Below are 12,421 nucleotides of genomic sequence, written 5' to 3'. Positions count from 1 at the left end.
TTAATGATTTCTTGTGTTTTTTTTTCACATAAAAATGGTATAGTATTCAAAATGTTCAACAAAATTATGTAAAGAATTCTCCAAATAGGCAATTTAATCAAACTAACCTGAGTAATGTTAGGTAATTAATTTTTTTTATTACTTTGATCATCTTAAATTTTAAACTCTAAATCATAAACTTTTAACTTTAAATTCAAAATTATAAATCTAAATTCTAAAAATTACTAATATCAACTAACTAAAGGTTAAAACTTAGTTCTCTGTATATTTACATTGTTTGATCTTAATGGGAGAATTCTAAATCCTATGAAAACGATTTGCATCAACATCATCATCATATGAATAGATAATGCAACCACATTTTAAGATTTAAGCTTCTACTTGGTCTCACACTCTCACTCCCACACTATCATGTTCTACAAATCAATTCAATTGCAAAATAACACTAACATATAAGCACACCCTAAAGGACTGAACTCCTCTCACATTACTGGTTAATCAAAATGTGCAGTTTCAGACCCTCATGGATGCTAAGAAAATACAATAATGGATATATCCCTTAATCCCTGCCATATGTTTATATATAATATTAATACAAGAAAAATTGCTTCTGCTTCTTTGTGCAGCTAAGCTGGTAAAAATAAATAAATTGTGTAAAAATGCAGTGTTCCAAATTCCAATCAACTCTTCTTGTCTTGGAATTGATCAGCTGCAAATAGCTTCCACTGCAAGTTTCCTTGATGAACCAGGACACAGATTGTTCTTGAAATTCTCTTCGGCTAATTTTACGACGCAATCGTTTTTGTTTAGACATGCCTGCAGCAGTGAATCATATAAGGATCAACATTGTAATGAATCAATCACAAAATCTTTTAAGAATATATCAAATGCGATGCGAAATAAGTTGCGAAAAATGCATACCTTTTCAACAACTGTGCTACTATTGGGATCATGGCAACTTCCCAAAAGGTAAGATCCACATTTTCCAGTAGGGGTTCCAAAGCTAGCAAATTTCACTGAGGATATAATTGTGTTTCCGGGGCATGTTAAACGGGCAAAAGGAGTGTTCTTGTTGATTTTATCTTCACCCTGAGAATCAAGTCCAATAGAAGGGTAATCCTCGGCAACATCGGCACATGCTCCGGTTACTTTACGCCTAAGGAACTTAATCTTTGTTGGATCTCCGCCTTTCTCCTCGAAAATAACAAGAGTGTTCCCGGATGGCTTGAACCAAGACCTTGGAACATGATACCTAAAGAGAATGATACATACATAGTTTTTATAGTTATGGTGAATCATGAATGCTTTCTAGTTTCTAGTTTCTTTTCTTCACAACTTATGTTAGTATTTTCTTGGAATATATCTCATACTTGTGAAGGTTTCCACAGAACTCTTCCATCCACTTTTAGTTATGAAATCAAAGGGGAAAAAAAACATAGTGCATTTAAATTTGGGGTAAATTACATCAACCTCTACCGAGATAGGGGATAATATTACACATGACATCCCTCGATTTGTCGTGTTTACATGTTCTTATCATGTTTGTACTAATCGAGGGGTGTCATATGTAATATTGTTAACCACAGCGAAAGTTGGTGTAACGTACCCTTGGATTTGTGAACCTTACTAATGCATATAGTGTTACCATTTCTGTGTAGGCTTTCCACAATCAGTGTCACATTTGTCAGGGAGGAATTTGCCTCTGTAGTCACATTCTTGTACACAGTCTTTTTCCTCGAACTCGCTATTCCGAGCCCAATATCTTCCAATTTCTTCTCCATTTAACCAAGCTAGACCCTTTCCCATATGCAACATATCCAATCCAATTGGTTCATCCCCGGACGGAGCATCCACGACGGCCTGCATGACCAAGTGATTAGAATACTAACTGAAAAACACAACATTAAATAAAAAAATGACAGTTTCCATAGTTAATGCCAAAAATAAAGAAACTTGGCTACCTTGTACCATGTTAATGCCTGCCCTTTAGGTGGTTTGGATGTGGTTGTCCACTTCAAACTACTCGACCCATCTCCCTGGTATAACTTCAGTTGTTCTCCTTGTACTCCGATCTGGCAAAGCAAGAAATATAGATGTAGGACAAAAGGGTAATAGAAATTTTCATTTTTGATACCATACTCATGTTTCTACAAATGATTGAAAATCGGATAATGTAAGAGCAAAAATACCTTGTAACTCCAGGCACTAGAAGACAAGTCTACTGTCCCATTGTTGAATCCCTTAATCTTTACACTTATCAGTCCTGCTCCGACGAAGTCGTAAAATGGTCCAGCAGTCTAAAACATCAGAAAATCATGGCAAGAACTCAAGTCAATTAGTGGGAATGACAACAAATCATTCTACAATAACTATTGTCTCAAAGGTAGTTAACTGTTAGTACTTATAATTTAAAACTTTAAACTAATGAAGAGTAAATTCAACAGAGCTTTTCAAATTTCTATTAACATTTTTTGCCACTGAATTCCAAGCATCAGGGTAGTTAAGGAATCTCATAAGGAGCAAGCAACTCACCGGTAAGCCAACGGTCAAGCATAATAAAGCAATCTCATTCTTCCCTGGCCTCAGAGGAATAGGATTCTTGAAAAAGAATGGCGAATGTGTACCATTTCCAGTTCCGGTACCTGAAACAAGAAAATGGTTTAAACTCTGAGATTCCATTTAAATTTAATTCCAAATACCTTCAAACTTATTAGATTTATCAGAGAGTAACCTTGGTACTCCTGATTCACAAATGCATGGAGAGCATGACCAGTGGAATTTATTAGAAGAACTGGTTTGCTTCCATTCTTTAGGAACTCTTCATTTTCACCAACATATATACTGCCATAAACACAAAAGTTAGCCGTAATCGACAAGGCAACTTACTTTACTAGTACATTTCAACTCATTCATACATGTCTGAGCATTTTACATTATATATAGATGAGTGTGTGAAAAGAAGCAGCATGCGAACTATAGACAATATGATGAACATGCAAACCCACCTATGCTTTAAAAGAGAACCAAATTGGATTCATAAAATATAATGTCTTGGTAGTGATATTCATCAATTTTATTAACATGTATTGAAACCGAAACTCTCCAACATTACCAGAAGAAGAAGCAAAAGCAGATCTTATAAAACATTTAATAATAAGTTATTGACTTCCATGATTCCAACATATTTTGGTAGAAATTCCTAGGTGTTCCGAAAACAACTCAGTACCCTTACTCCTATCAGTACCTTGTTGTGTGCCACAGATAATCAGTGGTATCTTTGGTGGTATTTATAAGGTCAACAAAACCGGTTTTAACGAAGTCTGCCTCCCCCCAGATTCCTGCATTCTCCTTCAATACATCCCATTTGAAAGTCACTGCACCTTTATCTGATTGCTGCAAATTCTCATCAATCATCGAAACTACGTGTGTCTGAGTAGAAACCTGTTGAAGATTTCATGGCTAAGTGTGCAGAATAGAAAAGGAAATACATAATAAGATCAATACATTAAAATCTTTTACATTATTCTATTTCAGTCATATTGGCATACATATACACCAAGGTTTTAAGGAAAGATAATCATAAGATTGATATAATGTGTCTCAATGTATGCAGAATTCTATTATCATTGCTGAACTTGCAAAATGTTCTACTTTTAAGGACACGTCTGAAAACATCACCGAAACTATGAGCAATGCATCAACTCTGAACCGAGTTCTTTATGTAGAAGTTTGTGAACACATAGACAAAACAAGGCTACTTCATCAAGGAATGAAGTCGGTGGGATGAAGGAACAGAAATAACATACCTTTGCCGTGTTAAAGACTACATTCTTGCAATCAGGAAGGATGCTAACCGACCACGCCGGCAGGTGATATGACATATTGCGAAACTCCACCGTCCTATCATTTTTGTCGTCAATGTTTGCAATAAAGGCAGCACATGCTCCTGATTCATCGGTATAGACATCGGCCTAGTACAGTGGTAACCACATAATGGCTTATAATTCCATACGAGTACACTATTAAGTACCATCAAAATCAAATACAACATGGAAGAAGGAATGTGAGAGCAAAAACAAATAAACAAAGAAATGCAACCTCAGATTATGATTAAATAATTTGAATAAGCAAATGAAGACAGAAAATAATGGCCATGGTAAAAGATCCTCTATAGTTCTCCTTTCTTTTCGCCTTCATTATTGATCATCTACTCGAAAACATAACTAAGTGTAAATGCTTAAAAGAAGGGAAGTACCTCCACAGAAGGACCAAGGGTGATATTAACTGATTTGCCATTAAGCAATACAGGCTCACATAACTTGATAGCTCTGTGAAGCTCCTTAAGATGTCCCCATTTCGGGAATCTAGGTAACCCTGCAAAAATATGATAAGCTTACGAAATTAACAACTTTAGCATTGATTGGTAGGACATCTAACACAAGAAGGAGACTTAAGCATACACTGTTTATTTGGAGAATTCTAAATTTTGTTTTTTTTTTTTTTTTTTTGAGAAGCTTATCCAAACAACCTTACACAAACTTCAAATTTTTGATGACTTACCATACTCATCTATCGGGGCATCGTAGTCATAACTTGTAGTAATGAATGGACCACCGGCTGTACGCCCGAAATTTGTTCCTCCATGATACTAGTAAACATGATTGAGATAAATAAAACCAATATTAGAGAAAAATAAAGTATATGGCATAGCATTTAGATGCAAGATATTTTAATGGTAATACCATGTAGTAGTTTTGCACACTTCCACCTTTCTGGAAGAAACGAGCAACTGCATATGCCACATCTTCAGCTGGCCGGTGAGGATTTCTTCCACCAAAAGTTTTGAACCTTAAATTAGTAGAAGACCACAACACAGATCATTAAACATGAAATACTTTCCCCTTTTGCAAGATCAAAAGAAAGTTATAAATGTATGCACAACTTTAACTCTTCTAACTCAAGATAAAATAAGGCTAGAAGAAAAATATCCTCACAGTTTTGTTCTAAATAAATTCTACAGGCAACATAATTAAAAATTGAAAATGACCATGAATCGTCTCATCTTTAGCAGAAGATGATAACTTAAAATCCATGAAGTATTATTTATATAATAATTAACTGAAAATTTTGGCATACATATCTATTTTAGTAGCTGCACTAATTTTCACTTTGATTTGATACATAATTGTCAAAAATAAAAAATTTGATACATCTGAATTTACTCAATAAATAAATTACTCATGATAAATACATGTCACTATGGCATGGTAAAATGTACAATTTTTATGCAAAAATATGAATAATGGACTACAAGGAGCAAGTTAATAATGGATCCAGCATACCATCCAGGCCAGTTCTCGGTCCAAATTTTTGGCCTATTTGGAGAAGTAGGTTTAAATTGGTCACAATAGAATGAGTTACAGGTATCTATCTGCAAAAGAATTGTGAACAGTCAGTGTATCACTTAAATGTGACTAGCACTATAGAAATACAAAAGAAAAGAAAACTTATATTCATATAAATAACAAAATCTAAGAATTGTGCAGTACAAGAAAGCTGAATTGCATAGGCTGCAACATATTGATTCAAGATAACATATATTATATAGTGTCGCGTTTATTATTTATGATTAGTAACTTTGAATATCTTCTTGCAACAAGCAACATGAATCCAGGTTGATTTTACAAATTTATAGTCATACCACAGGATCTGGAGCATCCCATTGCTGGCACATTATCCACGGGACACCGGTATTCTGAGCAACAGCCATCTTTGCAGCCCACATTGCATACTTCTTACCGTCCTCCTTATAAAAATTTTCATAGTATCCGTACTCATTTTCTATCTGCAATATTGTGAAGATTCTAAATTGAGTCATTGGATTATATATGTACAAAGTAGAATACAAACCATTGAAAACAAATCAAAGTGTTTATGGCTATACTTGCCTGGGACAAGATGATAGGACCCCCTTGCGACGCAAAAAGCTTCTCTTGTTTCATAAGATTTACTATGTATGTTGTAAAGTTCTGCATATGAGACTAAACCCCAAGAAAAAGCTAACTATGTTAAAGAGATCACAATTTTTTTTTGTTCTACAATTAAATAAATGAATACAGAATTTTGAGTTACAATTGAAGATCATTCTCACATACCATAAAAGGCTGATTGTATGTCCGGAACACCGTGCCTGGAATATAATGCAACCATACCGGTACACCACTGTAAAATACAGCTTTTGTTTAGTTCCATTTTTCATATTGCTACAAAATAATAGTGAAAAATAGTAGTTACTTACCCGTAATTCCATTCCGCTGCAACAAACGGGCCTATCCGAAGAATCAAGTGCATTCCAGCCTGCTGGACAATCTTCACAAACTTGACTAGATCGAATCGTCCTCCAAAGTAATACTAACATTACATCATAAGAGAGAAGAAAAGAAAGTCTCAAATTTTCTTCAATCTCAGTATAAGCTATAGGACTCTTAAGAGTATGTTGCAGCTAACAATCAAGGTTATCAAACTCTCAAGTTAACTAACTTGCAAACTTCTACAGGTACACCAGTTTAACTGTTTCGATCACCAGTCAAATTTACGAGTCGAGTTCTATGATTCAAGTTTGCTTAACCTCATCGAGTTCCCGAGTTTGATAACCATGCTAACAAGTAATAATGCATCTAACTATCTAAGTTACTTCATCATCTTACTCACATTTCCTGGAGAAAGCTCATGACCGTTCCAGAAAACATAGGTTTCTATGACATCTATGCCTCCTTCCTTAGCTGTTTGAACAAGACTTGGCCACATCTGCCACAATCACAGTATGTCACATACACAAAGTACTGAAATTACTCATCACAAGTTCAAAAAAAGAAAAAAAAAATGCTGAGCCATATATAATAATAAACAGAATTCAATTCAACTACAGATCAATAAACACTGAATGTGAATAAACTGACATTGAAAGACACTCTAAAAAGCTGCATTCATATTAGTTCCCTCCAAATTCCAGCAAATAAGCAAAAGTAGTAACTAACAAAGATCCCTTTTCAATAACCCAAAAAATAAATAAATAAATAAATAAATAAAAGAAAAAACCCACAAAGCTTATTCCTTGAAGAATGTGGTTTTGACTATAAAAAAGGATTTTTTTTTTTTTTTTTAAACTTATTGAAAAATAAAAAGTTTTCACTCTCCAATTTAGAGCTAGAATGTTGAATCAAAAAGCAAAGTTGGAAACTTTAGAGTTAGAATGTTGAATGTGTGAGTTACTGACAGCGGGAACACTTCTGGGGTAGTGAATGGAAGCAGAGAGAAGAAGCTTCCTTTGGCCATCAATGATGAGGGAGCGACCATCGTAGCTGACATTGGAACCCAAAGCAAGAAATGCGAATGAACAAAGCAGGCAGAGAAAGAAACAAAGCTTCATTTTTTATTGTTTGAGATGTTGAAGAAGATATTATTTGGAGCAGAGTCTGAGTGTTCTTTAATAGAAGAAGAAGGAGAGTTCTGAAGCAAGTTGATCAAGGTGTTAAACTGTTAGTTAATTGAATTGTTAAGGGTGATTTGACAATAATTAACCCAAAATCAAAAATCAAAATAAAACTTCTTAGTGAAGTAGAAAATATACAAATTGGTTTGACAATAATTAACCCAAAATCAAAAATCAAAATAAAACTTCTTAGTGAACTAAAAAATATACAAATTTGAGTGGATAATTTTAATTTTGATGCATTGACACAGCAGTACAATTATATTGATTTTTTAATGATTATTCACTCTAGGGGTGTCAAAATTTTCTGAAGCGCGGGGATCCTGCGAGGACTGTCTGGAATGGGATCCAAAGGCGGAAAATTTTTTCCGTGGAGATGGAGATAGGAACTAAAATCTCCCCCGAGACAGGCACGAGGACCCGAACGGGGATCCCCGCCCTGTCCCCGATAATTTCCCGAATTCTTGAGTTTATTTAAATACCCTGAATTTATTTTTAATATATGGACTTTTTAGTAATTTCACCTATTGAAAATCCTAACCCTACTTTATTGAATGTCTTCTATTCTCTCCTACTACTCCACTTAGCACCGTTTCAAAGCCCCAACTCTCCAGAAAAGTTCAAAACTTCCAATCCCCCATAATTGTGTCAACAGTCACAGCCATAGCAGTATACCCTCTTGTCAGTCGCTACCGGCCACTCTTTCTGCTCAGTGCTTACCCCCTTATGGACTATGATTTTTATGTTGTATTTCTTGACTTATAATCTTTGATAAGATATGTTTGTAATAATGTTTTGTAGTTTTTTTTTTTACTATAATTTTTCATATAAATGTTCAACATAGGGAGATGGGGAATGGGGCCCCGTGGGAAATACAGGGAACGCGGAGAATAGGGATGGGAACGATTATCCCACATGGCAAGGATCGGGGTGGGGATGGGATCAATTCTGGGGGCGGGGACGGAGAGCAGGGAGGCATCCCCGCCCCACCCCGTCCCATTGACATCTCTAATTCACACGGTCAATATAAAATATAATTATTTTTACTGTTGTAATATTAGGTAATTGAATGTACTCATAAAACTACTTTATATTAATTGTATATCAAAATTAAATTCATACTGTTAATGTTATATTATTTTAAAAATAAGTCACATTATTATTTAAAAAATTAAGAATATATTACTTAAATATAACATAAATCTTACTAGTATAAAAAGTAAAGTCTCTTTACAATTTATTAAAAGAATAAAATTTGTGTTATTATTTTCTTAAGAAATAACCTTAAAACATTTTTCAAATAAATTCCTATTTCATATTGTATAAGCGAAATAAATATATTAGAATATAATATAAATTGAATAGTGAAAAAAAATAAGTCATCAACTTTTAAATTTGAAGACAAATAAATTTTTAATTAATTAAAAATATAAAAATAGTTATTTTTTAAAATACAAGATATATATTTAAATTCTTTCGTTTAAAATATAAGAGGATAAATAAGTTTTTATAAGAATTTGAACATCTCACATTTTAAAAAATAAATGATATTTTTATATTTTTAATTAATTAATAACTTATTTATCTTTAAATTAAAAGGTTAAAATTTATTTAACATTTTTTTATTAATTAATTTGAGGATGAAAAGAGTTAAGTAATTAACTAAGTTCTTTAGTCATTAGCTCAAGGTAAGCTATGTTGGTTGGTTCGATTTGGTTTGATTTGTTCGGTTCAATTCGGTTCGGTTCGATTTGGTTGGGTTGAAATTAGTATTTCCAATTTGAGCCACCGAACTGGAAAGTGGGCAGTGTTGTTTCCCACCAGACAGATATTGCCAGTTTGTATACAACTACGCTCTGCGCACCAAGATTTTTCATTTTGTGGATAAATATACCAAATAAATATATTTACAAAATTAATGTCACTTTAGTAATTTTAGGTTATTTATAATTGAATTTCATAATTTATCTCTCTTACCAAATGAACTATTTATTAAGTAACTTGTTATATATATCTATATTATTAATACAACATTATGCTGTACCTAAAAATACAAGATTATGCACAACAAAAGATTAAGAAATAAAGTAATTATATTATTACAAATTCATTATTAGGTAAAAATATTTTGATAATGTTTTTATTAATAAGTGATAAATATTTTTAAAAATAATAAATATTGAAGACAAAATTGGCATTAAAATTAATATTAAAAATATCGTTACTAATAATTCAGTGCATATGTCATCTTATTTTTAATACTAAAATACATAAATTGTTTCAATCTCAATTATTTGTTATTGTAGGATGAGAAATTTGTAAGAGTCAGTAATTTTTAGTATTTTTTATTATTATTTAGTTAATATAAATATTAAATTATTTTTAATTAATAAATTTTATTAATTTATGTGTATAAATTTTAAAAATACGAATACAAATTACATTGATTTATGTATATAAAATTATAATAAATATAAATATAAATTATATGTTTTTTATATATAAAATATCTATAAATATAAGTATAAATTATTATTAATTAAATATTAAATAAAAATAATAATATTTATTAATAATATAATATTATTTTTTTAAAAACTTCATAAATAAAGAAAATGAAATAAATTTATTATCGAAAATATAAATGTAAAGTTATCCTTTTACTCAACACAAATCTTAACATCCAAAAATAAATTTGAGTTAGTTAAATAATTTGTTTATTTATTCACTTAAATAAATATTAAAATTTAAATTATATTTTATATATATAATAATTGATTGATCGATAATAAATTTTTAAATAAAATTTAAATTAATAATAAATTAGTCTTTGATACGCCATATTGAAAAGATATTGTAGATGGCTAACAAAATCTTCAAGAACCCACATTGAATTTTACTTATTTATTATTTGTTTGTATGTTTGTTATTCTTAAAAGCTTAAGACATACAGCGTGCGTGTAAGCATGCGCCTCAGTCTCAAATCTCAAAAGTTAAATATATATATATATATATATATATATATATATATATATATATATTTATTGATTAGATTTAGATTTTAGTACTCCAAATCTATTTGGGACCAAATCCCAAACTTAAATTGACTAGTGTCTGCACTTTGCATGGAGGCACTCAATGTGGGGTCATAACATTATTTTATGACGGATCTAATCTTGTATATCTATGTTTTTTCAACAACCTACCTATTGTTTTGCCATTCCAATCCCACCCACGTTCTTCTTTTAATACATAGTTTGTTTGTTTGTTCTTTAATTAAATTACAAGCCTTCTATATTACGTGGGTATACATAAATGATAAATACATCAATTAACATTTAGAATTTCTTAATGCCTAAGTAATAAGTATAACAGAGTGATTCATTAATATATTTTATTTTGTCCATAGTATTTTCTAACTCAATAGATATTTAAGAGTTTATCATTAACCAATAGATTGTTATATGCACAAAATGAGATTTAAACTCTCAACATATATTTAAATAGATAAATGAACTGACCATTCGACCAACCCAAATTAGTTGTGATTCATTAATATATATCAATATAGATTTACAATTTTTTTTATCCTAAGACTTTGTTTAGTTCTTCTAAATATCAAATCAGTATCCAAAAATATTTAGTATTGATAAAATAATATCTGATATTTGCTATTAACAAAATGATCTCTGAAAGATTTTAAAATTTGACAAAAATATCCAAATATAACAAGTATGATGTCACATTGAATGAAAAATGCTGATCTGACTATCAGAAGAGCTTCTGTGATGGTGACAATGAGCTCCAATGGCGTTTCTAGTGAGGAGGGGAGCTTGATTCGCTAATTTCTTTCCTCACCTCACTCCAACCCAAAACTCTAATCTCTTCCCTCACCTCCTCTGCTATCTCTTCTTCCTCCAAACTTGATTTGCTCCACCATGCATGGTCATAAATCCAACCTCCAAGTTCATCAAAGTTGATGGTCTCAACCTCCACATCGCTGAAATCAGAATAGGTCATAATCCACTATACTCACATGCATTCTGTTTTCTTATGCTTTTGATTTCTTGACCCCGTCACCTTCTTCAAACTCTTTCTCTCTCTGGCTTTTTATTTTTAGGTCAAAACGTCGTCATATTCTTACATGAGTTCTCTGAGGTATGATACTCCTGGCGTCACTAGATGATTGCCCGCGCCAATGCGAGTTTCAGAGCCATTGCTCCCGATTTCAGAGGCTACAGTCCCTTCGATTCCTCATCAAACGTCACATTCTCTCATCTTCTTACTTATCTCCTTGTAATTCTCAATTCTCTTGCTATTCCCAAAGTAATACATGGTAATCTTAGAGCAAAGCGAAGGAGGTGAGAAAATAGATTAGGGTTTCGAATTGGAGGTGAAGAGGTGAGGAAAAAGATTAGTGAATACGCTCTCCCTTTTCTCACTGGAAACGCCATTGGAGTTCTCTGCCACCATCACTGGAGCTCTTTTGATGGTTAGATCAGTATTTTTCGTTCAATGTGACGTCATGCTTTTTACGTTTGGGTATTTTTATCAAATTTTAAAATCTTTTAGAGATCATTTTGTTAATAACAAAAATCATGTACTATTTTATCAACGCCAGAATTTTTCGAATATTGATTTAATATTTATCTCAAAAAATAAATAAAATACTAAAAATATGATATAAAAAATAAAAAATACAAAAGTTAATATTTTTTATATTTATTTAATAATAAATTAAATAAAAAATAAATTATATATTTTTATATTTTTTATTAAAAATATAAAATATATTAATTTAATCTCTTCTGTGAAATATATTTTTTATTTTTATATTTTTGTCTTTATATCTGGCGGTTATAAATAAATGGATTAGCGGATCATCATTTATTTATTATTTTTTTATCAAAGATAGGAGACTCGAACTCG

The 12,421-nt window shown here is 31.6% G+C and overlaps 1 protein-coding gene across 2 annotated transcripts; it reads right to left on the bottom strand.

Annotated features, from left to right (window-relative positions):
* Window positions 1–336: 336 nt before the first annotated feature.
* Window positions 337–7,939, bottom strand: LOC107613195 (beta-galactosidase 10). 2 transcript variants are annotated; one of them, XM_088493104.1, is made up of 19 exons: window positions 7,277–7,939; window positions 6,712–6,807; window positions 6,299–6,411; window positions 6,156–6,222; window positions 5,945–6,041; window positions 5,702–5,841; window positions 5,343–5,431; window positions 4,743–4,848; window positions 4,561–4,648; window positions 4,256–4,374; window positions 3,807–3,971; window positions 3,245–3,441; window positions 2,732–2,841; window positions 2,533–2,642; window positions 2,190–2,297; window positions 1,962–2,072; window positions 1,646–1,860; window positions 922–1,252; window positions 337–816 (listed from the first exon to the last, which is right to left on the bottom strand). In XM_088493104.1, the coding sequence occupies exons 1-19, from the start codon at window positions 7,427–7,429 to the stop codon at window positions 706–708; spliced, it is 2,526 nt and encodes an 841-aa protein (XP_088349230.1). In that variant the 5' UTR covers window positions 7,430–7,939; the 3' UTR covers window positions 337–705. The 2 variants fall into 2 exon arrangements, with proteins under 2 accessions (XP_088349230.1, XP_088349229.1); XM_088493103.1 differs by having other exon boundaries at window positions 5,702–5,845; window positions 5,949–6,041.
* Window positions 7,940–12,421: the final 4,482 nt, after the last annotated feature.

This window comes from Arachis ipaensis, chromosome B7 (genome assembly GCF_059453495.1).
Source record: "Arachis ipaensis isolate K30076 ecotype BB chromosome B7, ASM5945349v1, whole genome shotgun sequence".
Classification (NCBI taxonomy): Eukaryota; Viridiplantae; Streptophyta; class Magnoliopsida; order Fabales; family Fabaceae; genus Arachis; species Arachis ipaensis.
The sequence above is the reverse complement of the archived record's forward strand: the minus strand, read 5'-3'. Positions and strand labels throughout refer to the sequence as shown.